At 46.6% G+C, this 26,247-nt stretch overlaps 1 protein-coding gene across 1 annotated transcript in view; it reads left to right on the top strand.

The window, feature by feature from the left end:
• Positions 1-26,247, top strand: part of ankfy1 (ankyrin repeat and FYVE domain containing 1) — a 106,314-nt gene that overhangs the window by 76,611 nt on the left and 3,456 nt on the right. The window contains exons 18-24 of the mRNA XM_084319689.1: positions 15,390-15,590; positions 16,126-16,302; positions 18,015-18,162; positions 18,268-18,358; positions 19,195-19,319; positions 21,629-21,775; positions 24,381-24,471. Of these exons, the coding sequence (XP_084175815.1) occupies positions 15,390-15,590; positions 16,126-16,302; positions 18,015-18,162; positions 18,268-18,358; positions 19,195-19,319; positions 21,629-21,775; positions 24,381-24,471 (980 nt within the window). The remainder of the gene's footprint in view (positions 1-15,389; positions 15,591-16,125; positions 16,303-18,014; positions 18,163-18,267; positions 18,359-19,194; positions 19,320-21,628; positions 21,776-24,380; positions 24,472-26,247) is intronic.

Raw genomic sequence — 26,247 nt, 5'->3', positions numbered from 1 at the left:
CTCCCCCAACAGAGATGCAGGTCTCCACTTCCGGCGGTAAGGTCTCCTCTCATGAACGGAAGCAGTCCCCTTATTTTACCTTCAGGTGCAGTTTAAGGCTGGGTCCCTTTCCAACCTTAGGAGAGACAATCCAGATTCCTCTGAATTGACACCCCTTATCCTTCTGCTTCCCAGTGGTTCTTTTCAAACCTGCTGATCACAGAAGCACAACTCGCCTACTAACCCTGTATCGGTTAGTAAGGTTACTGTGGCCTGACTGTACATTGAGCCAGGTGCATTCATGCCACTGTTGTCCAGTCACTCACGGTCCCACATCCCGCGTGTCTGTGACTATAAACAGGGGTCATAACGCTCTCCTGACCGGCTGGCGACCCAGTCGATAGCGACCTCATAGTCCGTCATCAAGTCAGGACCCCAAGCGGCTGACTGTCCGTAGTACCTATCAGCCACTCAGTTTAGAAACCGACGGTCTTGTCCCCACCCCGCTTGCTCCGGGCATGGAAATATTGACCGTTTTCGCCAGCCTTGCCTGTTCACGGCAGGAGCTGTGCCCCTTCCGGTGCACCCTCCTGCTCCTAGGTGTGGACTGTCGTCCACGTACCACCCAGTGCCCACACCAACTTACGTGCGACGTTTCCTGGGCCGACTAGACGGTACCACAGTGGTATGTTATTTCATACCTCGTTACGCACGAGGGCCTTCAGTTTCTCCCCAGCACTATATAAATGTGTTTAACGTGCGCCCAGACTCTTGCGAGCCCACTGCCGCCTGTTATGGTCTAGAGGTTCGGGGTGCCTACCCCCTCCCTAAACCATATTTATATAACAAAAGTTTAAATGGCTGATCTAAACAAGAAACCTAGCCATATAATAAATTTTAAATGTCTAACTAAACAAGAAACCTTACTTCATTCACTGGACCCCTAACGGACCAACAAAGGCTGACTACCGTTCTCACAATAAACACAAAACCGCTCAAAACAAGAGTAATAATAAAACATAAAAAAAAAAAAAAAAAAAAATACCCCAATTTATAATCCTAACCTGACAGACAAATCCCCCCAACCTCCACCGCTTACCAAATGAGCCACAGTTCCGGCCGGAAACCGCGACTCATCAGGGAAAGGAGAAGTTGACCGTCAGAACTAAACATAGAACATCCCTCCCAAAAAAAAATGACATTGTCTCTTCCATAACATTGAGTCCCAGTGTCCATCGCTCAGCCCCCCTTCCATGCCCACGCCATAGTCTCCTCACCGCATTGCCAAAAGTCACATTTTGCCAATACAGCAACCACCACGCCACACCTCCAGTCCTCGTAGAAGCATGTCCCCATGCCTGGACGGGAGGCGCTGGTACCGACCTCACCACGTGTCCCCCCCATCTTCGACGGGAGGTGCCCATCTTGCCCACTGCGTTAGCCCCCCCCTTTGTCCCTCCAGTCCCCAGAACCGATCCCCAGACCACTTCTTCTCAATGCTTCCTCAGGCTCAGAACCGACACTCTGCCGATGCCCCTTCCCATTCCGGTTTGACCAGGACCACAAGTAAAATAAACAAAAAATAATAAAAAAATAAAAAACAATGCAATGATTTTCAATGGTTGCAATCTCTATGCCGAAGGATCATTAGAAAATCAGACTAAAATTCCTAGTTAAAGGAATAAACCAACAAAACTGCACTCAGACCATCCCCCGTCACTCTTAAAGGAAAGAACCAACAAAAAGAAAATGTCCCTACCTCACCATACCCCTAATCCTCTATCCCCTCGTCTCCCTCTAAGGCAGCATAAAGCTGAGGATATGGCCCGATTTGTGGCTCAATCTCTTTCTGTCCCACCATCAGCATTTGGCTCGTTACGTGTGAAGTTACCAGCCTACCCAAGAGAGGCATACCACAACAGAAAAGGAGAACCAATATCAACCCTGCCACCCCGATGGATATCCCCGTCTGCATCACTATGCTTCCCCACTGTCCCAATCTTTCCAACACCCCACTCCCCCACCATTCTTCATTCCGGCCAGAATTCCCCCTCAACTCCTCCCTCAAATCCTTCAGCTTAGCCATGGCCTCGGAGAACTTTCCCCCTGGCCCCACATTCGTCGGAATGAATGTGCAGCAGTACTGTCCAAACATGGAACAGACTCCACCCTTCTCCGCCATTAACCAGTTCAGAGCCTGTCTATTCTGCCACGCCACCGTACTGGTCGCGTGCATCTGGTCCCCCATTGCATCCAACGCCTCCTCGGTGTAATTGAGATACCGCTGCTGATTGTAAAACAAATAGTTGATCCACCCGGTGTTCTTATTGACCGATATCCATGGCAGAATAGACTCAAACCCTGCCGCAATCTCATTCTTAGCCATGAACTCGGCTGGAATGCCCCTTGGCTGTCCTATGCTGTCCAGATACACCCTTGGGTCTGCCTTGTAGCTACGCTTCGTTCGAGAGATAGGAGACTCAGAAGGTCCTTCCGTCACTGATAATGGTAGGACCACCATTGGCATGATCGCCTGAACCCGGGCACATCTACCTGACCAATCTAAAGGAAGTGTATTCCTCAACCTCCTACCGCCGCAGAGCCAGTATTGGTCCGCCAGTGCCATATCCTGGACATGAAAAGGGCAAGCTACAGGCCGTGGGTTGGTATCCACTCCCTTTAACACGACCCCGTGTCCACACTTTCCTTCTTTCGTACAGTTAGTCGTGATGCTCCAAATAGTAGTGCACCGCCCCTCTGCCACCTCCCCTACATCCCGGGTCCCCTCCTTTTGCAAGCACTCGAAATCCTTGGTCAGCCATAGTTTGACACCTCTGGGTATTGGCAACCCCGTCGCTACCCCCTGCACACGTACATCCAATTTCCTACAACGTTCCCGCATAGTGACATCCTTGAAATCCGTGACGTTTCCTGCCGCCTTAAAACGACTAGAGCCGAGAAACCCCAAACACTCTGCCTCGCACCAAGGGCGACTATTATGGGGCCCCTCCCATGCCTCTGCGTCCCTGTCACACTGAGCCCAACTGAACTTCGTGCCCTTCACCAGCAGCCTATCCGGACGTGCCTTGGAGCAGACATAACAATCCTCTATCTGATTCTGCGCGCTCGTGTACTGGACCCACTTAAACCACTCATTCCCTAAAGCCGCCCTATACATCGGGTCAGCCTCCGGGTCTTCCTCGTCATAGTCATAGTCGCCCCCATCCTGTTCCCCGGAAGGAAGCAAACCCCTCAACCTGGCCCAGAGTGAGCCCACTGAGTCCCTCAACGTTCCGGCTGTCCTCTGGAACATATCCTGTCCCCCCACCTCTTCCGACTCAGTGTCCTTGACCTCCCTTTTTCCCCTCACCCCTGTCCCCTGTGATTGGTTCGGGACAGGCTCAACTCTCCTATCTACCCCCACAACCCGATGCTCGTTAGTATAATGGTAAGTATCCCCGCCTGTAACGGGGGAATGGTCAAAATCAAAAACATGCCCTTGCGGTCCTACGGGAAACACCCCGTTTGGTTGTAGTCTTATCTTCTCCCCCCCTTCCTCGATGGAGGGAAGAGGGGGCGCCTGATTCTGAGCCTGGTCATGAAAGCCTGCTGGTACTTGAGCCTGAGCGGGACCCCGTGGGACTCCTACCCACTCAAACCCGTCATCCTCAAGGACGGGTCGACCGTGACGGTTCTTAATGACGTCGTTGTGCCCGGCCGACCGTCCGCACACTGCTGCCAACATCTGCGGGAGCATCAGCAGGCACTGCACCTTCCAGTTGCCGTCTCGGACCCTCCATGTCGGGTTCTGCATAACTGCGATCGATTGTATCCCCCAAGAGATCGCCGCTGGCCTTTATGCAGTGATTGAAGTGGAACCAGGTCGCTGATCCTTTGACTTGGACTGCCGTTCCAGTCGATCGGATCACCTCGTACGGGCCCTCTCTCCGGGGTGATGACCACTTTCTCTTGTGGACCTTTACGAAGACCAAGTCCCCAGGGATCAGTCTCGGTTTGGTGGCTTCCTTCTCCGCCTTCTTTTCCCCCTTTCTCTCCTTTCTCTGCTCCTGTCGAAACACAGCTTCATGTATTTTAGTCACTTGCTGAAGATATTTTTTCAGATCTTGCTCAAAAATATCTAATGCCGGGCCCCTAGCCAGGTGTCTAAATGGCGGTGCTGGCATGCTGCGGCCTGTAAGCATTTCATGCGGTGTTAGCTGTGTTTGGCGGTTTACGCTGCTTCTAATAGCCATCAGAGCAAGTGGCAAAGCATCAATCCAGTTAAGCTTAGTTTGCATACAGATTTTCAACAGTTTGTTTTTAATGACCAGATTGGCCCTTTCCACCTTCCCCTGCGACCCGGGACTATAGACACAGGAAAGGCGCTGTCTTATACCTAATTTCTGCATCAGCCCTTTAACCACCTTGTCGATGAACTCGCGGCCATTATCGCTTTGTAATATCGTGGGAATTCCAAATCTCGGAATGACCTCGCGACACAGGAACTTGATCACTGTGTCCGCGTTCTTGTGTTTAGATGGAATGGCCTCAATCCAGCGACTAAAGCAGTCCTCTACTACCAGGAGGTATCGTTTGCCCTGCACTGGCGTTATCATGTCTGTATAGTCCATAATCAGATGTCTGAATGGTCCCTCAGGGAGGGGTGTGTAAGCCGCCACTGTCGGTACTCCTTTGCGCACATTGCCCTGTAAGCATGTTAAACACCTGGCTAGTGTAACGTCAATTTGTGCCTGAAGCTTTGGGGACCAAAATCCCATTTTCGTGATTCGTTTCAGGGTCTCTGCTCTTCCACAGTGATCAACACCATGAGCCTCAGGTATCACTAAGGACAGAAGATCGATGGAGGCGACTATCAAACCGTTATGACTCCTCCACAGACCATCTGCCCCCCTTACAGCCCCCCTCTCCGTCCACGACTGTTTCTCGGCCTGCGTGGCCGAGTCCTGAAGATCACTCAAATTATCCTCAGTTACCTCAGTCGTCAGTTCGGCCGCAAACATCAGAACAGCCGTGGACGGCACCGCAGCCGCCGCCTTCGCGGCCTCGTCCGCCGCGTTGTTTCCCGTCGTCACAAAGGACAGGTCTTTTCTGTGTGCCTGGCACTTTACGATAGCAATGCTTTTGGGCAACTTTACAGCCTGAATAAGCGCCACAACCTGCTTGTGGTGAAGGATCGGTGAGCCGTCCGATTTCTTAAAGCCTCTTGCCTTCCAAATGGCCGCGAATAGGTGGCATACGCCATGCGCATACGCAGAGTCTGTAAAGATGTTAACCGTGCGATCTTTAGCTATTATGCATGCTTCTGTTAGTGCTATTAGTTCTGCAAGCTGGGCCGAACATGGTTGCATGCATTGTTCGGCCTTTCTTGTTAGTGTTTCTCCGTTAGGTTTGCACTGTACGACGGCGTATCCTGACCTTAAATTTTCCCCCTCCCGATAGCAGGACCCATCCACAAAAAGTGAGAGTTCTGCTATCGCGAGCGGGTCGACTCCCAAATCAGGACGGAGTTTCACGAAAGCCTGTACCTCCACCTCACACTCATGCGGTTGACCCTCGCTCGGGAGTGGTACCAGATCCGCCGGGTTACTGCATGTTTTTATCGTAACGTCCGAGTACTGCAGGAGCCTCATGTAAGCCTGTTGCCGTTGGCTGGTCAGAACAAATTTGCCTCTTTCAATCAAGTTTGCCAATTTGTGATGTGTCCAAATGCAAATGTCATATCCCATTGTCACGGCCGTTGCCTTCTCATACATCAAATGTGCTGCGGCCAGGGCCTGATAACAAGGTGGCAGACCCTGCTCTACCGGCGAAAGAGCTCTAGAGTAATATGCTATCGGTTGTTTTTTCCCACTCCCCCCCTGTGTTTGAGTCAGGACAGCTGTCGCATGCTGCGCTCTATGTGAGACGAATAGGTGGAAACACTTCTCATAATCCGGCAGCGCCAGGGCAGGGGCCTGTAACAACAGACGCTTAATGTTTATGAACGCGTCCTCCCCCTCCTCGGTCCATGTCAAGGGAGCGCGAAGCTTGTCTGTACCCGCCTCTTTTACTATCATCCTCAACGGCGCTGTCGCTATCGTATAGTCCTCCACCCACTCAGAGCTGTACCCAGTCATCCCTAAAAACGTCATCATTTGTCGGACCGTCAATGGCCTAGGTGCCTTGGATACAGCTTCGAGCTGCGTGGGTGAGATGCTTTTTATGCCCTTTTGAATGACGCGAGACAAGTACTCAACTTTTGGCTGGCAGTACTGCAGTTTTGAACGGGATGCCTTGTGGCCTCCCACGGCTAATCCACTCAAAACTTTGATGGAGTCCTCATGGCACTGCTGACGTGTATCCGAGCAGATTAGAATGTCATCTGCATACAGTAAAACTGTGCTGAGTAGTGTGTCGCACACTCCTTGCAAGTCTTCCTTGAGCGCCTTCGAGAAGTAATGCGGCGAGTGCGCGAACCCTTGTGGCAACCGGGTGTAAGAGTATTGTTTCCCCCTGTGGGTAAAAGCAAACAGATACTGAGACTCTTTTTCCAATGGAACACTGAAGAATGCCTGCGTGAGATCAATGACCGTATAGTACTGCGAGCTACTCGGGATGTTTGTCAGGAGGGTGTGTGGATTAGCGACTTCCGCCTCTGGTCCAGACACCACGTCGTTCACCGCCCTCAAATCGTGTACCAGTCTGTACCTAGCCCTGTCCGCCTTTAGCACTGGGTGGATAGGTGTATTACATCTGGATTTGAAAGGGACGAGCACTCCCCCCTTTAACAGTCCCTCAATCTGATGTGATATAGCTTCCTCCGACTCTGGCTTCATTGTATACTGTCTGATAAAGGGTGGTCTACAACCCTTCTTTAACCTGACCTTCACTGGCTGTGCCGACAATATTAGACCCACATCTGTGTCGTGTTTTGACCACAACCGTTCCGGGGTGCGCGCCAACATGTCCTGTTCCAGCAAAGCATCCGCCTCTGGAATAACGCAAGGGTCTCCTGGTAATCTGATTACTTGCGGTTTTGCCAAAACTGAAAAGGAAATCATTATTTTTATGAAACTCCCATCTGCGCTGTTCCAAATTAGCGGAGATTCCGTGGAGACCCACCTTTGAGTCTCGGATTCCTGTATCATTGAACCTAGATGTTCGGATTCGTAACCAGGATTTATTCTCAGAGTGATGTGTGGGGCGGCGTCTCTTAGTCTATGTTGTTCCCGTAGATACTTACCCGTGTTAACCCTCAACGCCGCGCCCTGTCTCCCTACAATTATCGTAGATGAGTCAATCTGCACCTGCTCGGGCTGTCCCTGCAACCATGCCTTGTTCCTAACTAGGTCACTATTCGTCAAATATTGTAGTGTGCAATGTGCCTCCATGTTTGTTTGTCTAGACTGAGGCAGTTGGGTTTTCAGAAATGGCTCCCAGGGGGCACAGACCCTTTGCAGCTCTGCATCTATGTTGCCCAGCCAGAACACAGTGGCCTCTTTCTCCCCCGTCCCTTGTAGCATCATTTGGTACACGTCTTGTTCAATTTGAATCCCCTCAGGCGTACATAGGATTTTACAGCCTAGTTTACACATTGCATCTCGTCCCAAGAGATTGCGCGGGGTGCTGTCCGAAATTAATACAGGTATTGTTATGGTCTTGTTGTTATACGTCATAGAGATTGGATCTGATGTGGGTATTAATTGTGTTTTTCCCGAGAATCCGACCGTCCGAACATACTGTCCAGACTGGGGTAAGTGAGCGGCGTATTTTTGCTTTATGCAGGAAAAACCTGCTCCAGTGTCTGCCATCATCTCTGTTAATTTGCCCTCCACTAGGACCTGCAGAATAGGTTCTTGCTCAGCTCCCTTGGAAACCACAATCATTTGATTTCCCCCCGTCGCATTCTCTGGGCACCCCTAGTGATTACCCCCCTGGTTTCGGGGCCCTCCTGTCTCCCCCTGGTCGTGGGGCCCTTGTGACTCCCCCTGGCGCACGGGTCTTCCATACTCCGAGCCGGGACGGTATGGTTGCCTACATCTCATTTCCCTGTGTCCCTGCATGCCGCAGTTCCAACAGTGGAAACGGGGAAACTGTTGTTCGTTCCCCGGTCCCTGTGTAAACCGTGGGCCTGATTGCCCATTCCCTGCCTGCCGCCTGAACGCCTGGTTCTGTGAACTATAGCCATAGCTTCTCACTACCTGAGGTGCAGGCGGGGGTCCCTGGTCCTGCATGGGTGGAGAGGTAGCAGATGACACCATTACTGCCTGCAACCTCCTTTGGGGCTGCAGTTGTTGCTGAGTTAACTTCCTTGAGTCATTTCTATCCTGATCCCTGACTTTCTGCTCCTGAGCCCTTTGCTTCTCCACACCATGTGTTACATGTGCACAGAACAAAGGATAAGTCATGTCCATTAACCCCACCACGTCTTCCAGTCTATTCTTAACCACCTCTGGAAGCCCTCTCATCACACTTTCTCTAAACATCGCTCTCTGCAATGGGTCAATTTCTGGGTTGTGTCCTAGCTCACCTCTCCACTCCTTCAGTATTTTGTTCACATAGCACATGTTCACCGGCAATTGCGTGACATAAGGTGGGGATGTTGGTTTCCCTATATCCGTCTCTCTCTGATTTAGCGCTAAAGCTTCCTGCCTGTATGCTCTCCCCTTCTGGGCGTAGAGCTTCATTACCCCCAACTCTTCTGTCCTCTTTTTCAACCTCTTTTTGCTGCTGTCGCCTGGCTTGTGGTTACGAATCATTACATTCATCTCTTCGCATATGTCGAGATCAAAAGTACCTCCGGAAGGCCATTTTTGTGTCCCCGGCCTTTGTACGCCTCTGCCAACGGACACCAACCTTGAGAATTAGGTTCTTTATCAACGGGTTGGTGTCCAACAGTATGTCCTCTGCTGTATGCATCGTTGTTTAGTGTGTATATGTGTTTATTGTGTTGTGTGTGTGTGTGGTTGTACTTCAGCTACTACTACTCTACAACTACCTACTACTCTATAACTACCACTCCAGGAACAACAGTTAACCTAGATCTACTCTCTACAACTACCACTCCAGGAACAACAGTTAACCTAGATCTCCTACTCTACAACTACCACTCCAGGAACAACAGTTAACCTAGATCTCTCTACAACTACCACTCCAGGAACAACAGTTAACCTAGATCTCCTACTCTACAACTCTACAACTACCACTCCAGGAACAACAGTTAACCTAGATCTCCTACTCTCCTACTCTACAACTACCACTCCAGGAACAACAGTTAACCTAGATCTCCTACTCTCCTACTCTACAACTACCACTCCAGGAACAACAGTTAACCTAGATGTCCTACTCTCCTACTCCAGGAACAACAGTTAACCTAGATCTACTACTACAACGCTACTACAACTCGGTGTGTGTGTATGTGTGTGACTGTGTGTGTGTGTGTGTGTGTGTGTTTGTGTGTGTGTGTGTGTATGTGTGTGTATTGTATGTGTGTGTGTCTGTGTTTGTGTGTGTGTGTGTGTGTGTGTGTGTGTGTGTGTGTGTATTGTATGTGTGATTGTGTGTGTGTGTTTGTGTGTGTGTGTGGTTGTGTGTGTGTGTGTTTTCTACCACCAGGGGTCAGCCCAAGAGAGCAAACCCAGGAGAGAGAGAGAGAGAGAGAGAGAGAGATGGCTTTCCGCCCAGAATGAGCTATCTTCAGCAGTTTTTGTTTTGAAAATTTGAGAGTGGTATCTACGGAGGACAGAAGACACAGTTCTGTGTATATGTGGAGAGTGTCGTGTAAAGAAATCAGGAAAAAGGGAGAAAAATTTGACCAGAGGTCGAAAACATGCAATTAAAATTGATTAGTGGCCGCCACTGTTAAAAGAGGAATCGCCCCAGTGTAAAACACCTCACCGTGTTCGTTTTAGCCGTCCATCCAGACCTCGTCAACACAGTCAGCTCAACTTTTCCCTCCCGCAGAAACTCTGACGGATATTTATAATAACAAGCCCAACGCTTACCTGTTTGTCGACAACCGGCAGAATTTCTACGGGAGAGGTCCGGAGCTGGCCGTGTGAGGGGGCCCGGCAGGGCGGTCTACAGGTCAAGGGTCACCAAATGTTGTGGAAAGGTTGTTTAACACAGCAGGAGACGATATTTCCAATTGTAACAAATAGGTAATTTATTTAAGAAAAGAAGTTCTTTAACAGCAAGAGCTATGGGTCAAAGAGGATCACCACAGCTTGAACAAAAACACTCTACCCTGGATCCCTTTGCCTGTCCCTAAATCCCCTCTCAGTCCTGCCCCCCCATGACAGATATGATGACGTATCATGTCAGATCTGACATGACGTACATTAAGATGATACGTAGATTTAACATCGGAGAGAGAACATGAAGAGAGATAAACAAGATATGATGTCCACACACGATATGATGTAGAGAGTGAGATGTGTGTGTGTGTCTGTGTGTGCGTGCGTCTGCGTACAGACGTATGTGTATTGTATGTGTGTATTGTGTCACAGGGAATGTGTGTGTGTGTGTGTGTGTGTCGGTGTGTATGTCTGTGCGACTGTGTGTGTCTGTGTACGTGTGTGTCCGTGTGTCTGTGTGTGTGTGCTGTGCCTGTGTGAAAGAGAGAAAATAACAAGATATGAAAGCATACAATGTACGAGATTACCAGCACACAACATGCCGTACTGAAATGTCCATCTGTTCCAAATTGTTTTAAGAACGTCAGCCAGACCGTCTTTCAGCACTGCTAGTTGACCTATATTAAACTAGTCCACCTCATACACATTTTCCCCAACAGATGTCACTTTAGTTTCCTATAGGGAGGTGTAGTCTGACGTCACTTTAGTTTCCTATAGGGAGGTGTAGTCTGACGTCACTTTAGTTTCCTATAGGGAGGTGTAGTCTGACGTCACTGTAGTTTCCTATAGGGAGGTGTAGTCTGACGTCACTGTAGTTTCCTATAGGGAGGTGTAGTCTGACATCACTTTAGTTTCCTATAGGGAGGTGTAGTCTGACGTCACTTTAGTTTACTATATGGAGGTGTCGTCTGACGTCACTTTACTTTCCTATAGGGAGGTGTAGTCTGACGTCACTTTAGTTTCCTATAGGGAGGTGTAGTCTGACGTCACTTTAGTTTCCTATAGGAAGGTGTAGTCTGACGTCACTGTAGTTTCCTATAGGGAGGTGTAGTCTTACGTCACTTTAGTTTCCTATAGGGAGGTGTAGTCTGACGTCACTTTAGTTTCCTATAGGGAGGTGTAGTCTGACGTCACTTTAGTTTCCTATAGGGAGGTGTAGTCTGACGTCACTTTAGTTTCCTATAGGGAGGTGTCGTCTGACGTTACTTTAGTTTCCTATAGGGAGGTGTAGTCTGACGTCACTTTAGTTTCCTATAGGGAGGTGTAGTCTGACGTCATTTTAGTTTTCTATAGGGAGGTGTAGTCTGACATCACTTTAGTTTCCTATAGGGAGGTGTAGTCTGACGTCACTTTAGTTTCCTATAGGGAGGTGTAGTCTGACGTCACTTTAGTTTCCTATAGGAGGTGTAGTCTGACGTCACTTTAGTTTCCTATAGGGAGGTGTAGTCTGACGTCACTTTAGTTTCCTATAGGGAGGTGTAGTCTGACGTCACTTTAGTTTCCTATAGGGAGGTGTAGTCTGACGTCACTTTAGTTTCCCATAGGGAGGTGTAGTCTGACGTCACTTTAGTTTCCTATAGGGAGGTGTAGTCTGACGTCACTTTAGTTTCCTATAGGGAGGTGTAGTCTGACGTCACTTTAGTTTCCTATAGGGAGGTGTAGTCTGACGTCACTTTAGTTTCCTATAGGGAGGTGTAGTCTGACGTCACTTTAGTTTCCTATAGGGAGGTGTAGTCTGACGTCACTTTAGTTTCCTATAGGGAGGTGTAGTCTGACGTCACTTTAGTTTCCTATAGGGAGGTGTAGTCTGACGTCACTTTAGTTTCCTATAGGAAGGTGTAGTCTGATGTCACTTTAGTTTCCTATAGGGAGGTGTAGTCTGACGTCACTTTAGTTTCCTATAGGGAGGTGTAGTCTGATGTCACTTTAGTTTCCCATAGGGAGGTGTAGTCTGACATCACTTTAGTTTCCTATAGGGAGGTGTAGTCTCAAGTTTCAAGTTTCTTTAATAGTTGTCATACAGAAGTACAGAATACTTTTATACAAAATGCTTCTTTCTGTTACGCTCCAGAGACTGTGCTAGACAAGATAAGTATGAAATAAAATAAAATAGTATAGCATGTAAAAATAGAAGTAAAAATAGAAGTCACGTACGTAGACATAGTGTTCAGTATATACATATGTACAATGTTCGATGCAGAATAGAAGTAACTGAATTACCATACAATATACTATGCAATATACTAATATACAATACTATATAGTGCAAAGCAGAAATGGGATGAGGTACAATTTAGGTACAATTTACAGTAAGGTGTACTGAGGTATGGGTTGATGTCACTTTAGTTTCCTATAGGGAGGTGTAGTCTGACGTCACTTTAGTTTCCTATAGGGAGGTGTAGTCTGATGTCACTTTAGTTTCCTATAGGGAGGTGTAGTCTGACGTCACTTTAGTTTCCTATAGGGAGGTGTAGTCTGACGTCACTTTAGTTTCCCGCGCGGTCCACCCGTATAGGGATTTATCATTGGGAAAATGTATTATCGGCTATTGTAATAATTCTTCCTTTTTGCACAAAATGAGTTCCCTTCTATCACTAACATTATTTTTAAGCATTTCTGGTTGAAATAAAGTTAGTTATAAGGTTTTTAATTTGTTGTTAAAAAATAACTACACTTACCAGTAGAACGCCTGTCGTTCAGTGCTGTCGCCTAATACACGTCACGGCCATTGTAGTGATGTAGTTTCATGTTGAGCTATAGATTGTGGATGAATACACAGAAAGGTACACCATGCCAATGTTCATGCATTATTTGTTTTAATACAGACGATTTAGAAGTGGGTCCATTGGAAATACATTGCGATTTCAAGAGGGGTGGACCGCGCAGGAAACAGCAATGACGTACAAACCACTACACCTACCTATAGACCAGGAAGTAACCACTACACCTCCCTATAGACCAGGAAGTAACCACTACACCTCTCTATAGACCAGGAAGTAACCACTACACCTCCCTATAGACCAGGAAGTAACCACTACACCTCCCTATAGACCAGGAAGTAACCACTACACCTCCCTATAGACCAGGAAGTAACCACTACACCTCCCTATAGACCAGGAAGTAACCACTACACCTCCCTATAGACCAGGAAGTAACCACTACACCTCCCTATAGACCAGGAAGTAACCACTACACCTCCCTATAGACCAGGAAGTAACCACTACACCTCCCTATAGACCAGGAAGTACCACTACATGTTATGGTTTGACACCGACCCCAAACGCAACGACACAAGAGAGTAGGATTCAGAGTTGCCAAATACGAGGGCTTGTTTATTTGGTACTAAGAATAAGAGAAACAGGGAAAGCAGGTCAAACAAGACAGGTACAATGATCAAGGGGCAAAGTTCTGCTGCTCTGCAGCTTCTCCCGTGAGGGTAGTCTTGGGAAGCAGGTGTTGACTTCTGAACCGCTCTGCAGAATCCTCTCGGTGGGTTCTCAGATGTTGTTGCGAGACCGAGAGAGGGAGAGAGGGAACGAGTCAGTGACAGAGCAGTCTTAAACGAGCAGGAGAACAGGGTGTACAATTCTTCGTGTTAACAACACAGTGAGCACAGTTCCAAACACAGCCCAAGTGAATCTCTTCGTGTTAACAACACAGAGAGCACAATTCCAAAAAACAGCCCAAGTGAAAATCTTCGTGTTAACAACACAGTGAGCTAAATCCAAACACAGTCCCAGTGAATATCTTCATGTAAACACACAGTGAATATCTTCATGTAAACACACAGTGAATATCTTCATGTATACACACAGTGAATATCTTCATGTAAACACACAGTCCAATTGTGAAATAATATCTTCGGTGTGAGCAAACACACAGAGGGAGATGGTAGATCCCAAAAATATTATTCCATAAAGGAATAAGCAAAAATAGATAAAGGCTGGGTGAGTGACTGTTTGACAAAAAGGTGGTAGTCTTCAGTGTAAGGTTACACACGAAAAACGGAATAGGTCAAGAACAGTCAAATAGATAACTCACCCAGACGAGATGCGTAATTGGAACTGGAACAACAGTGGAGGCGAGCGCGCGCCACGGGAGCAGGTATCCAAGCGAAGGCTTCTAGGAATTCCTGGAGAACAGCACAGAGAAAAAGGCAGCAGCAGCAGCAACGGGGAAAAACATCCAGAGACAAATCAAGGCGACAAAACAAGACGATCCAACAACTTAGGGTGGGGAAAAACGGGGTATAAATAATGAGGGATCGATTGATTGAAAAGCGTGGGGAAGTGAGAGAACCAATCAGCGACGTCTCTGATGACGTCAACGGGGAGAAAGCAGTGACAGCTGGGGAATGTGATTGAAAAGCGTGGGGAAGTGAGAGAACCAATCAGCGACGTCTCTGATGACGTCAACGGGGAGAAACGTGTGAACGAGGGGATAGAACCAATTGACAGAAAATGAATGAAAACAAAGCGAGGGTGGTTAAAGGAACAGAACGAGTGAGAGAGCAAGGACAGAAACCTCACACTACACCTCCCTATAGACCAGGAAGTAACCACTACACCTCCCTATAGACCAGGAAGTAACCACTACACCTCCCTATAGTCGATGAGCTGTTAGAAGTAACTGAGTGAGGATTATTTACTATAGGCTGTTTTTTTTATTTCTTTTTTTTAAGATTTATTTTTTAGCGTTTATCGCTTTTTACTACTGGGCAATCCAGTAGAGAGAGAGAGAGAGAGAGGAGGAACGGGAGACAGAGAGGGGGGGAGACATTCGGCAAATGACGCCGGGTCCGGGAATCGAACCCGGGTCGGCCGTGCCGCGACTCAGCGCGTTACATGGTTTGCCACTAGGGCGCCCCACTATAGGCTGTTTTTAGTGGAATTGTGTTGCTAGGGAACATCTTGTCACCAACGTGCATTACCTGGTAGCTGTTGATATTAGCAAACATTGCAACGGCAAATAAACGTGAGGTCCATTTAGAATATTTATGTTGAAACTGTCTATTGGGTCGCACTTTATATTACGGTACACAAATAATATGGTAATAATTACTGTATAACAACATAACAACATACTATTTTGTTGTTACTTTCTGGTAATATCTGATAAACCTACTTGAGAAAGCACTCGTCCATAATTACAAGTACTCGTTATTAACCAGTAATTAAGTTATTTTTTTACATTATTACAGTAATAAGCAGTGCTAACGCTACATTGTATACCAGTCGGATTTCTCTTAATTTCATCGGTGACTTTTCGAAACAGGACGCAGAGGGCCGGGCTGCCGTCCATGTTGCCATTAGCAACCAGCACAGTGTCATCATCCAGCTGCTCATATCGCACCCGGAGATCCGTCTGAACATGCGCGATCGACAGGGGATGACGCCCTTCGCCTGCGCCATGACCCACAAGAACAACAAGGCCGCAGAGGCCATCCTCAAGAGGGAGCCGGGCGCGGCCGAGCAGGTGGGACGTTATATACTAACATCTACCACATTCACACCATCCCTCAAGAGAGAGCCAGGGGGCGCTGCAGAGCAGGTGGGACGTTATATACTAACATCTACCACATTCACACCATCCCTCAAGAGGGAGCCAGGGGGCGCTGCAGAGCAGGTGTCACGTTATATACTAACATCTACCACATTCACACCATCCCTCAAGAGGGAGCCAGGGGGCGCTGCTGAGCACGTGTCACGTTATATACTAACATCTACCACATTCACACCATCCCTCAAGAGAGAGCCAGGGGGCGCTGCAGAGCAGGTGGGACGTTATATACTAACATCTACCACATTCACACCATCCCTCAAGAGAGAGCCAGGGGGCGCTGCTGAGCAGGTGCCACGTTATATACTAACATCTACCACATTCACACCATCCCTCAAGAGAGAGCCAGGGGGCGCTGCAGAGCAGGTGCCACATTATATACTAACATCTACATCAAGTACATCAGACAACTGTATCATCACGTGATCTGACCCCCCCCCCCCCCTCTCAGGTGGACAACAAAGGGCGTAACTTCCTCCACTTGGCCGTGCAGAACTCGGACATCGAGAGCGTCTTGTTCCTCATCAGTGTCCAGGCCAACGTCAACTCCCGGGTGCAGGACGCCGCTAAGCAGACCCCCCTCCACCTGGCCGTCCAGGCCGGCTCCGAGATCATCGTGCGCAACCTGGTGAGGATCAGAGCCGCTTCCGGCGTTCTTTGGACTCGCAGTCTATTAGTCGGTCGGTTTGGTCTCAGTCGATCAAGACTTTGTTAGTTGATCAGTCTTTTCCCATGCTAAATACAGGGTTCGCACAAGGTCCTTGAAGTGCTTAAAGTGCTTGATTTTTGACAAAAAAGGTGCAAGCATAGGGAGGGGGGGTTTGGACATTTACGGGGGCCAGTTTCGAATGGCAGCCTCCAGTAGGTGCTCTTTGAGAGCGGTTTTGAAGGTGGGTAGTGATTCACATTCCTTTACAGCTTTGGGGTAGGGCGTTCCACATTGATGTGGGATAATTGCGAAACGTGTTTAGTCCCTTGTTTGAGCCGAATCTGGGTTTAACATGATTAGTGGAGCTCCCTCTGGTGTTGTGATCGTGGTATTCACTGACCTTTGGGAAGTATTTTGACATGTACATGGGTATCTTAGTGGTGTAGTGTATCTTGTAGACCAGGCCCATTGCAAGCTGCTGTACTCTGTCGTCTACTCTAAGCCATCCTAGGTTGTCAAAGTGGGCAGGGGTGAGGTGGGTTTTAGGAGTAAGGTCAAGTAGAAGTCTGACCAGTTTGTTTTGTGATGTTTGTAATCTTGTTTTTATTTAATTTTTTGTTTTTGATCCACTTTTTCTCCCATTTTCTATTTTTCTCCCATCCCAATTTCGTATCATCCAATTCAACCCTCACCTGTCTCGAAGGCTGTTTCTTGCCTCCCACAAGCCGGCTGCAATGTGGACTAAGTCATACATAGCACAAGTCCCCTCCGATACTCGAGGTAACAGCAGTCGCATCTTTTCACCTGCGCGGCGCGATCTTTCAGCGCCAGGGGTCTGCGCTTTGGAGGGGCGCCGCCCCCATCGCTTCCTGATTCTACTGCGCAGGCGCACCAACCAACCTGTAGGAGTCGCTGTCCACAACGCCCGATCCCCACCCATCAGTTTCCCACCCCCTAACACTGCCAATGTGTATTAGTACGGACGACCAGCTAAACTGAAAGCAATGTGGAGCGCTGGGCTCGAACAGGCGAACCCAGCGTCTCCAGTATTCGTGGTGAGCACCTTGCCCACTGCACCACGTAGCCGCCCGTAATCTTGTTTTTTAGTGCCTTTGAGGTGCTTAGTGCTTTTGAGGTGCTTTGGTACCATGAGGTGCAAGCATAGTCGTAGTACCCTTGAATGAGTGCTCCTGTCAGAGTCTTCAGGGTATTCTTGTTTACCAGAGAGGAGATCCGGTACAAGAATCTAGTTCATTGGTTGACTTTTTTTTATTACCTTGGATGCCATTTTGTCACAGGAAAGATTAGCCTCTAGGATGGAACCCAGGTAGGTAATTTCATCTTTCCTTGTGACAATATTGTCACCCACTGTAACTGAGAAGCCGTCGGTCTTGCTGAGTTTGTTATTTGAACCGAAGAGAATGGACTCTGTTTTGCCCATGTGTAATGATAGTTTGTTATGGGCGAGCCATATGCAGATTCTGCCGAGTTCCGAGCTGAGGGTTTTTTCAACCTGTAACTTGTTCTTGTCAGAGACCAGCAGGGCTGAGTCGTCCGCAAACAGGAACAAGTTGCAGTCACAAGCTGACGACATGTCATTTGCATAAATTAGGAACAGTAGCGGCCCTAGTATGCTTCCTTGTGGAACACCACAGCTCACTCATGGTGGCTCTGGTTCTGCCCCGCTGCAGCTCCTGGCCGGGGCCAAGGTGAACGAGCTGACCAAGCACCGGCAGACGGCGCTCCACCTGGCGGCGCAGCAGGACCTGGCCACGCTCTGCTCCGTGCTGCTGGAGAACCAGGTGGACTTCGCCCTGGAGGACGAGAACGGAAACAACGGTGACTTAACCCTTCCACTGCCGCACTGCGGTTTTGTCCCTAGTTTATAGTGTTGTCTTGTTGTTTTGTCCCTAGTTTATAGTGTTGTCTTGTTGTCTCCTCCAGCTCTGCACCTGGCCGTGATGCAGGCCCGCCTTAACAACGTCCGAGCCCTTCTCACCGAGTCCAATGTCGACGCCGAGGCCTTCAATCTCAGGTAAAATTCACAATTCCTACTTATGTCGCTAAAACCTCCATAGGCTTTGGTTCCAGCTAGGGATGTTCGATATGACGAGATAATATATCGCGGGACGAGAGACAAATGTCTTATCGTTAGATATTTTCTCTTATCCCTATTGTCGCAGAAAAGCTGCAGAATTGCTTTACGACAGTATCTTTACTACATTCCCGACCCTGCGCACATGTGCTGGAATAACAATCAAACGCAGAGGAGCGTGACGGAGAACGAAACTCGCAACGATCCGATGGAACAGAACAGCTAGCCTGTGATGGAAGTCCATCACGCCCCATCTCACTGTACGCAGCAATACAATGTCGGAGCATTATCTGCACCTGCATCGTGTTTTTATTGAATGAAAATGCATCAATCTGCTTTCGTGGACCATTGGAGGAGGACCCGATATTTAGCCTTCAGTTGTACCTTGTATTTCTATTTACTTTTCTTTTAAAAGCTCATCAGTCATCTGATTTCTTTCGACTTGAGCCGTGGTATTATTCGGTTGCATTACATTTTACTTTATCAAGTGGATTATTGCTAATTCTTCATAACTATGAAATCAAATCCGTGGAAATTATTGGTTTTGCACAAGATAAGTGAAAGCTGTGGTAGAAATAATTGATGCTGAGATGCGTGTGTGTGCGCACGTGTGATTATTTTGTATAGACAAATGTTTTGATTTTGATATACAGTATATCGTTATTGCGATATGAAACGTCCCATATCGTGGTGATGGAAGATTTTGTCCATATCACATAAGCCCTAAGTAATTCCAGCCTGTGAAGAATGTTTTATTGGATGTTTTGTCTCCTCAGGGGTCAGTCACCAATGCACGTCCTGGGGCATTATGGGAAAGAGAATGCAGCCGCCATCTTTGAGTTATTCTTGGAGTGCATGCCTGAGTACCCTCTGGATAAGACGGACACTGAAGGGAACACAGGTACAGGAGCACTTTGGGATCAAGATTCACTCAACTTATAGACCTGTTCGCTGTATACAAACATACTGTGTTCGAGCCAATCGGCAATACCAACTGAGTCACGTGACTAAGTTGCCCCCTACCTGCGTGAGCTGCTGCGCTAAAAAAGTACGACAGGGCTTGTTATGCACCCCAGTAAGGGGACGCAACACAAGGACACAGACACACTAGGTGAGGGTGTAGTGACACAAAACCATGAAACAATTGGCAAAATAATAGTATTTTATTTCACAAAAGAACCAAAACACAGCAACACAGAGAGCAAGGAGGATTACCTAGTGGCACCAAATAAAATAGTAAAAGGAAACGAAACCCCCCCCGTAGCGTATGTGTGCGAAGACGCTCTCTGATTGGCTAGCTGCGTACAGCGAAGACCCTCTCTGATTGGTTTAGCTCCGAAGGGTCTCTTCCGCCTTGTACATATATATTCTCTGCTTCAAAGTGGTTATGCTTTGGCCCTCTTTCGAAGTGGGTTATGCTTAGAGTTAGAGTTGGGGTTAAGGTTAAGATTATGGTTAGGGTTAAGGTTAGGGTTAGGGTTAGGCGGAGGAGACCCTTCGGCGCTAAACCAATCAGAGAGGGTCTTCGCTGTACGCGGCTAGCCAATCAGAGAGCGTCTTCGCACACATAGGCTATGTTTAAAAATCACGCAACTGGGAGACACCTGAGAATGGGATATGTTACACAGGAGGGAGACAAAAACAGAACAACCAAAACATGCCTATATACACACACACACAACAGATAACATACATAACCCCCATATATATATATATACATACATAAGGACAGGGTCCGTAACAGGGCTCTATGGAGAAACCATGACACTCCCCTGACTAAAAGTAGTAAAATGGCTGGATGTCATTTTGCCAAATCGGCAGCATGGCTGTGAGTCTTTCACCTTTTATATATCTAGCTTTGCCATGGATTTATTTTTTAGATCGCTAGCATGGCTAACAAATACAAATATATTGTAGTCTGCCCCGTTGTTCTCACCAGGATTACGTTCCTTTTGCCCCTTGATGCGAACAGGTGTATGTACCACGTCAAATGGGCAGTTAAGGTGGGGAGTGGGGTCCAGTGAGGTTAAGGTAGGGGTGCGTTTATACATGAGGCTCAGTCTCTAGCTTCCTCCAGTGTGATAGTGATTGTTTTTACAAGTCACAGTACACTTAGACTTAATTAATGATAATCTGATATTTTGTTGTCTGGTCACTACAGCTATATTTGCTAGGCATGGAAAATACATCTTAATCAAATTGATCATCATAATACATTCTCAACTGACACACTGGATGTTACAAGTTAATATGTTGCAAATCATTTTGTCACATTTGATTTGACTACTTGCTTTCTTATTATTGATTTTAAATCAACAAAACTATCGCAATCCACATTATGAAAAAAACACATGGTACGATAACACTGATGAATAGAATAGAAATCCTTTAATAATCCCGAGTGGAATTCGGCACTACAGATCGCTCACATTGAACAACAATAAACATTTAGGTAGTCAATAGGACTAAAATAGGAATAAGAATATAATAATATTAAAAATAAGAATAAAATGGAATAAAGAATAAATAAAGAATACATTTAAAAATAAAAATACGGCCCGGGATATACATTCTGGTATGTATATACATTCTAAAATCTTAAATATACAACTATCCAGCCAAGAATATACAGAAATATACAGTAAAATGTTCAGTAATAAGTGTGAAAATGTCTATTGTAAAGTGTCCAGGAAGATTTGGCCAGGCTGTACTGTCACCCTGTGCTCAGTCAAGGTCAAGGTCAACTTTATTTATATAGCACATTTAAAATCAACCAAAGTTGTACCAAAGTGCTGTACAATACAAAAACAGAAATACTAAAAGAAATACAAAATACAGTATAAACACACACACAGTCATATAACTACAATAAAGTTTAAAAAACAATCACGACACAACCAAGGGATGTGTGGGGGACCCTGATGTAAACAAGACGAAAGTCTTTCTCTGGTCTGCATCCCCTTAACAATTGTATGTATTGAGCCGTACTGTACTGTACCCATTCTGCAATCTGTTAATAAAGTTTTCAATCAATCAATCAATCAATCAATCAAACCAAGCCTCAGAACGCCAATAAAAACAGGTGAATAAAAACAGTGATGCAGTGAGGCTTTATAGAGTCTAATGGCTGCCGGTGGCGTGATGAGTCATAAATATTGCTACATTTCCCAGCTGTAGTTGCTCATCACGTGATGGACTTGTCTTCCCCAGTTCTGCTCCTGGCCTACATGAAGGGAAACGCCAACCTGTGCCGCGCCGTGGTGCGCTCCGGGGCTCGCCTGGGCGTCAACAACAACCAGTCGGTCAACATCTTCAACTACCAAGTGGCCACCAAGCAGCTGCTCTTCCGCCTGCTAGGTCAGCGCTTTAACCCACGATGCAATCAAGAGCTATTATTAGTTTGAAGCAGTGGGTCATCTTTTTAACCCTTTCACTGCCACACTACAGAAGGTCGGTAGTGTGATAGTAAAGGGTTAACCTTCTGTAGTGTGGCAGTGAACGGGTTGACCTGTTGTCGTGCGGCAGTGAAAGGGTTAACCGTTTGGTAGTGCGGCAGTGAAAGGGTTAATGGAGCCTTTTGTTGATTTTTATCTAGTTTTGGCTCCACACATTTTATGTTCTTTTACCAGTTTCAGCCCCTCTTTTTTATGTTTTTTTTCTACTCTTTTACTAGTTTTAGTGTTCTTTTTGACTCCTTACTAGTTTTAGTCTTGCTTATTTTTTTTACTCTCTTTTTGCTTTTATGTTCTTTTACATTGTAGCACTTTGAGATTTGCTCCACAACTATAAAGCGCCCTACAAATCAAATATATTATTTATTATTATTATTCTCAACATGGGTCCAGGAGGGGGTCCCCAGAATTAAAACGGAATAGTTACATTTCATTACTGCATTCACTAGAGGTGAGAGAGTATAATGAGAGTGACTACTCACTCTCTCCGCTGCCATCTCTACAGTATAGATGGATTTCTGCACTTAAAGGTGCTATAGATTTTATGTAGAGTAATTTCTTTTTTAAATAATACATCCACAGAGCTTTTAGAAAGGTGCAGAATAAAATGATTGCCCCCCCCCCCCTATTATTGCTTAATGAATTTCTCATTGAAAAATGTTTGCAGGTCCAAAATGAATGTTGTTGTTTACATGAATGAACTTAAGTATCAAAAGTAAAAGTGTGTGTATTCCAGTCCTTGGGAGCGCTCAATCCTCGATCCATCGACCTCTAAAGTTTATATTAAAGTGTAATTTGGTCCATTTATTCTGCCTCTGTTTACGTCCTCTTGAAGTTAGCAGGCTTCAAATTTCAAAGTACATAATCTTCATAGATCTTTTCTATGTAAAATCTTTCTTAAAAGTGACCAGTAACCGATGGGTTCAGAAAAATGAATTGGAGTAAAAGTACAAAGTTCACTAAAAATTTACCTCAAAAACTTTGCTTGAGTAAAAAATACTCGATTGCTTTCCCCCACTGCTGTTACGTACATGCCTTCTTTCTCCGTTTCTTATCTATTGCATTTGCAGGAGTCAGTATCTCAGCTGTATTTCCAACTCCATCAAAAAACAAACTTGTGCTCAAGACGCACCTCTTGCTTCAGAGGCATAATCGTATACTTGCAAAATCAAGAAATAGAATTAACATGCTGCTGATATGTAGCCTTTTTTATCCTTTCACTACCACACTAACAAAGGGTTAACCCCTGTGGGCGGCTACGTGGCGTAGTGGGCAAGGCGCTCGCCACGAATGCGGAGACGCTGGGCTCGACTGTTCGAGCCCAGCGCTCCACATTGCTTTCAGTTTAGCTGGTCGTTCATACTAATACACATTGGCCGTATTAGGGGGTGGGAAACTGATGGGTGGGGATCGGGCGTTGTGGACAGCGACTCCTACAGGTCGGTTGGTGCGCCTGCGCAGTAGAATCAGGAAGTGTCGGGGGCAGCGTGAGCCTCCCACGCGTTACTCCTCGCCACTGAGAGATCGAGCTGCGCAGGTGAAAAGATGCGTCTGCTGTTACCTCAAGTACCGGAGGGGACTTGTGCTATGTATTACTTAGTCCACATTGCAGCCGGCTTGTGGGAGGCAAGAAACAGCGTCCGTGACAGGGGAGGGTTGAATTGGATGATACGAAATTAGGATGGGAGAAAAATATAGAAAATGGGAGAAAAAGTGGATAAAAGTGGATTTCACTACCGCACTACAGAGGGTTAACCTTTCACTACCACACTAACAAAGGGTTAACCCCTTTCACTGCGACAATACAGAAGGTTAACCCTTTCACTACCACACTACAGAAGGTTAACCTTTTCACTACCGCACTACAGACGGTTAACCTTTCACTACCACACTAACAAAGGGTTAACCCCTTTCACTGCGACAATACAGAAGGTTAACCCTTTCACTACCGCACTACAGACGGTTAACCTTTCATTACCACACTAACAAAGGGTTAACCCCTTTCACTGCGACAATACAGAAGGTTAACCCTTTCACTACCACACTACAGAAGGTTAACCCTTTCACTACCGCACTACAGACGGTTAACCTTTCACTACCACACTAACAAAGGGTTAACCCCTTTCACTGCGACAATACAGAAGGTTAACCCTTTCACTACCACACTACAGAAGGTTAACCCTTTCACTACCGCACTACAGACGGTTAACCTTTCACTACCACACTAACAAAGGGTTAACCCCTTTCACTGCGACAATACAGACGGTTAACCCTTTCACTACCACACTACAGAAGGTTAACCCTTTCACTACCACACTACAGATTGTTAACCGTCTGTAGTGTGGTAGTGAAAAGTTAACCTTCTGTAGTGTGGTAGTGAAAGGGTTAAATGAGACCACATCTCCCAGGCACCAGCACCAGCATGTGTTACTAAATATAGTCCCCAGTCACCTGTTTGAAGTGTGAGCTTCAGTAATAATCACTCTCTCCCATGTTGTCTGATGCTTTAGACATGTTGACCAAAGAGCCCCCCTGGTGCGACGGGTCCAACTGCTACGAATGTGCCAACAAGTTTGGAGTCACGACACGGAAACATCATTGGTTAGTATGAACGAAATCTTTGACGGCACAGAATTACGGGGACACATTTAGGTAGTCAAAAATCTAAAATAAGAGTACACAGTCAGAGATATACATCCTAAATATGTATATATATATACAGGAAGATATACAAGGGTTTTATACTGTTGATCTGTGCGATCTGGAATGAAGGACTTCCTGTGACATTCAGTGTTGCATCTTGGGAGTCTGAGTCTTAACACTGAACGACGTACTCGGTCTTATCGGCCAAGTCCTTGTATAGTGGGTGCGAGGGGCTTAGCGAGACTCCTCCTCTCTGACACCACCACCAGAGAGGCGGTTGTGAAGCCTAGTCTTATGACTAGCAAGGTGCGGTATACATGTGGTCATTCACTCGTAATTATGGACAAACAGTACTGTATATTTGTATATAGACCACCGCAACACTTCCGGGATTCTGAAATCGGGGAGGAGATAGCGGGGGGAGCATATGAATGAATGTGGACGAGAGCCGTGATGTAAGTGGTTGCCGATACGGCTGTGGGGGTGCTAGAGACATGATCGAATAGACGTTTATGCGCCTCAATCTCCTGAACACGGCGTGACCCATTCCTAATCGATCAGAACTAAATCGGCAGAGAAAAAGCCCATTTTAAAGCACCTATTCCGCATGCACATGCGCAGAGTGCCCATGGAGTCTGGACGACGCGAGATGACGCACGAATGAATGTGGACTGTTCCATCAGAGGGCGGAGCTTTGGTAGTAATGTGAGTGGATACAGACCGCTGCACTTAAATATAAACATTAGTCTACCTGGAGACTCAATGAGGTAATTGTAGATGTCGCCATAAGACGCGTCTGGCCATTTAGTGGGATAAATTTTTCATTATCCTGTTCGGCTGAAAGGACACTGGCCACTGAAGCTCGCCCCTCTGATGGAACAGTCCACATTCATTCGTGCGTCGTCCAGACTCCATGGGCACTCTGCGCATGTGCATGCGGAATAGGTGCTTTAAAATGGGCTTTTTCTCTGCCGATTTAGTTCTGATCGATTAGGAATGGGTCACGCCGTGTTCAGGAGATTGAGGCGCATAAACGTCTATTCGATCATGTCTCTAGCACCCCCACAGCCGTATCGGCAACCACTTACATCACGGCTCTCGTCCACATTCATTCATATGCTCCCCCCGCAATCTCCTCCCCGATTTCAATGTAACGTGGAAGTGTAGTGGTCTATCTTGCATGTCATAAATGTCTGGATGTAACAGTACTGTATATCTGTATGTCGTGTATGTCATAAATGTCATTATGAATTGAAAATGGGGGACCCTGATGTAAACGAGACGAAAGTCTTTCTCTGGTCTGCATCCCCTTAACAATTGTGTGTATTGAGCCGTACTGTATTGTACTAGGGCTGCAACGATTAGTCGACATAATCGACGACGTTGATCATAAAAACTCGTCGACGCAGACTTTTTGCGTCAATGCGTCGTACATATATATTTATTTTTATTTATTTTTTATAATATATTTTTTTTGCACTACCTATTTTTGTGAAAGTGGCTTCTCAGCTCTTGTCCAGCTGAAGACAAAGCAGAGGAACAGATTGGACATTGAGCATGACCTCAGAGTTGCTTTGTCTACCATCACCCCAGACTTTGAGACTCTTATCAGGACCAAACAACATCCCCACTTATCCCATTCGTTCCCTGGGACGTTAAGCTAAGAAGTCTGCTAAGAAGGATATATTATTTATTATTATTTTATTTCATTTTTTTAGGCCTAGTTGCACTTTT

The sequence above is a fragment of the Notolepis coatsorum genome (assembly GCF_963971535.1).
Source record: "Notolepis coatsorum genome assembly, chromosome: 8".
Classification (NCBI taxonomy): domain Eukaryota; kingdom Metazoa; phylum Chordata; class Actinopteri; order Aulopiformes; family Paralepididae; genus Notolepis; species Notolepis coatsorum.
This window is presented reverse-complemented; position numbering and strand designations above follow the sequence as displayed.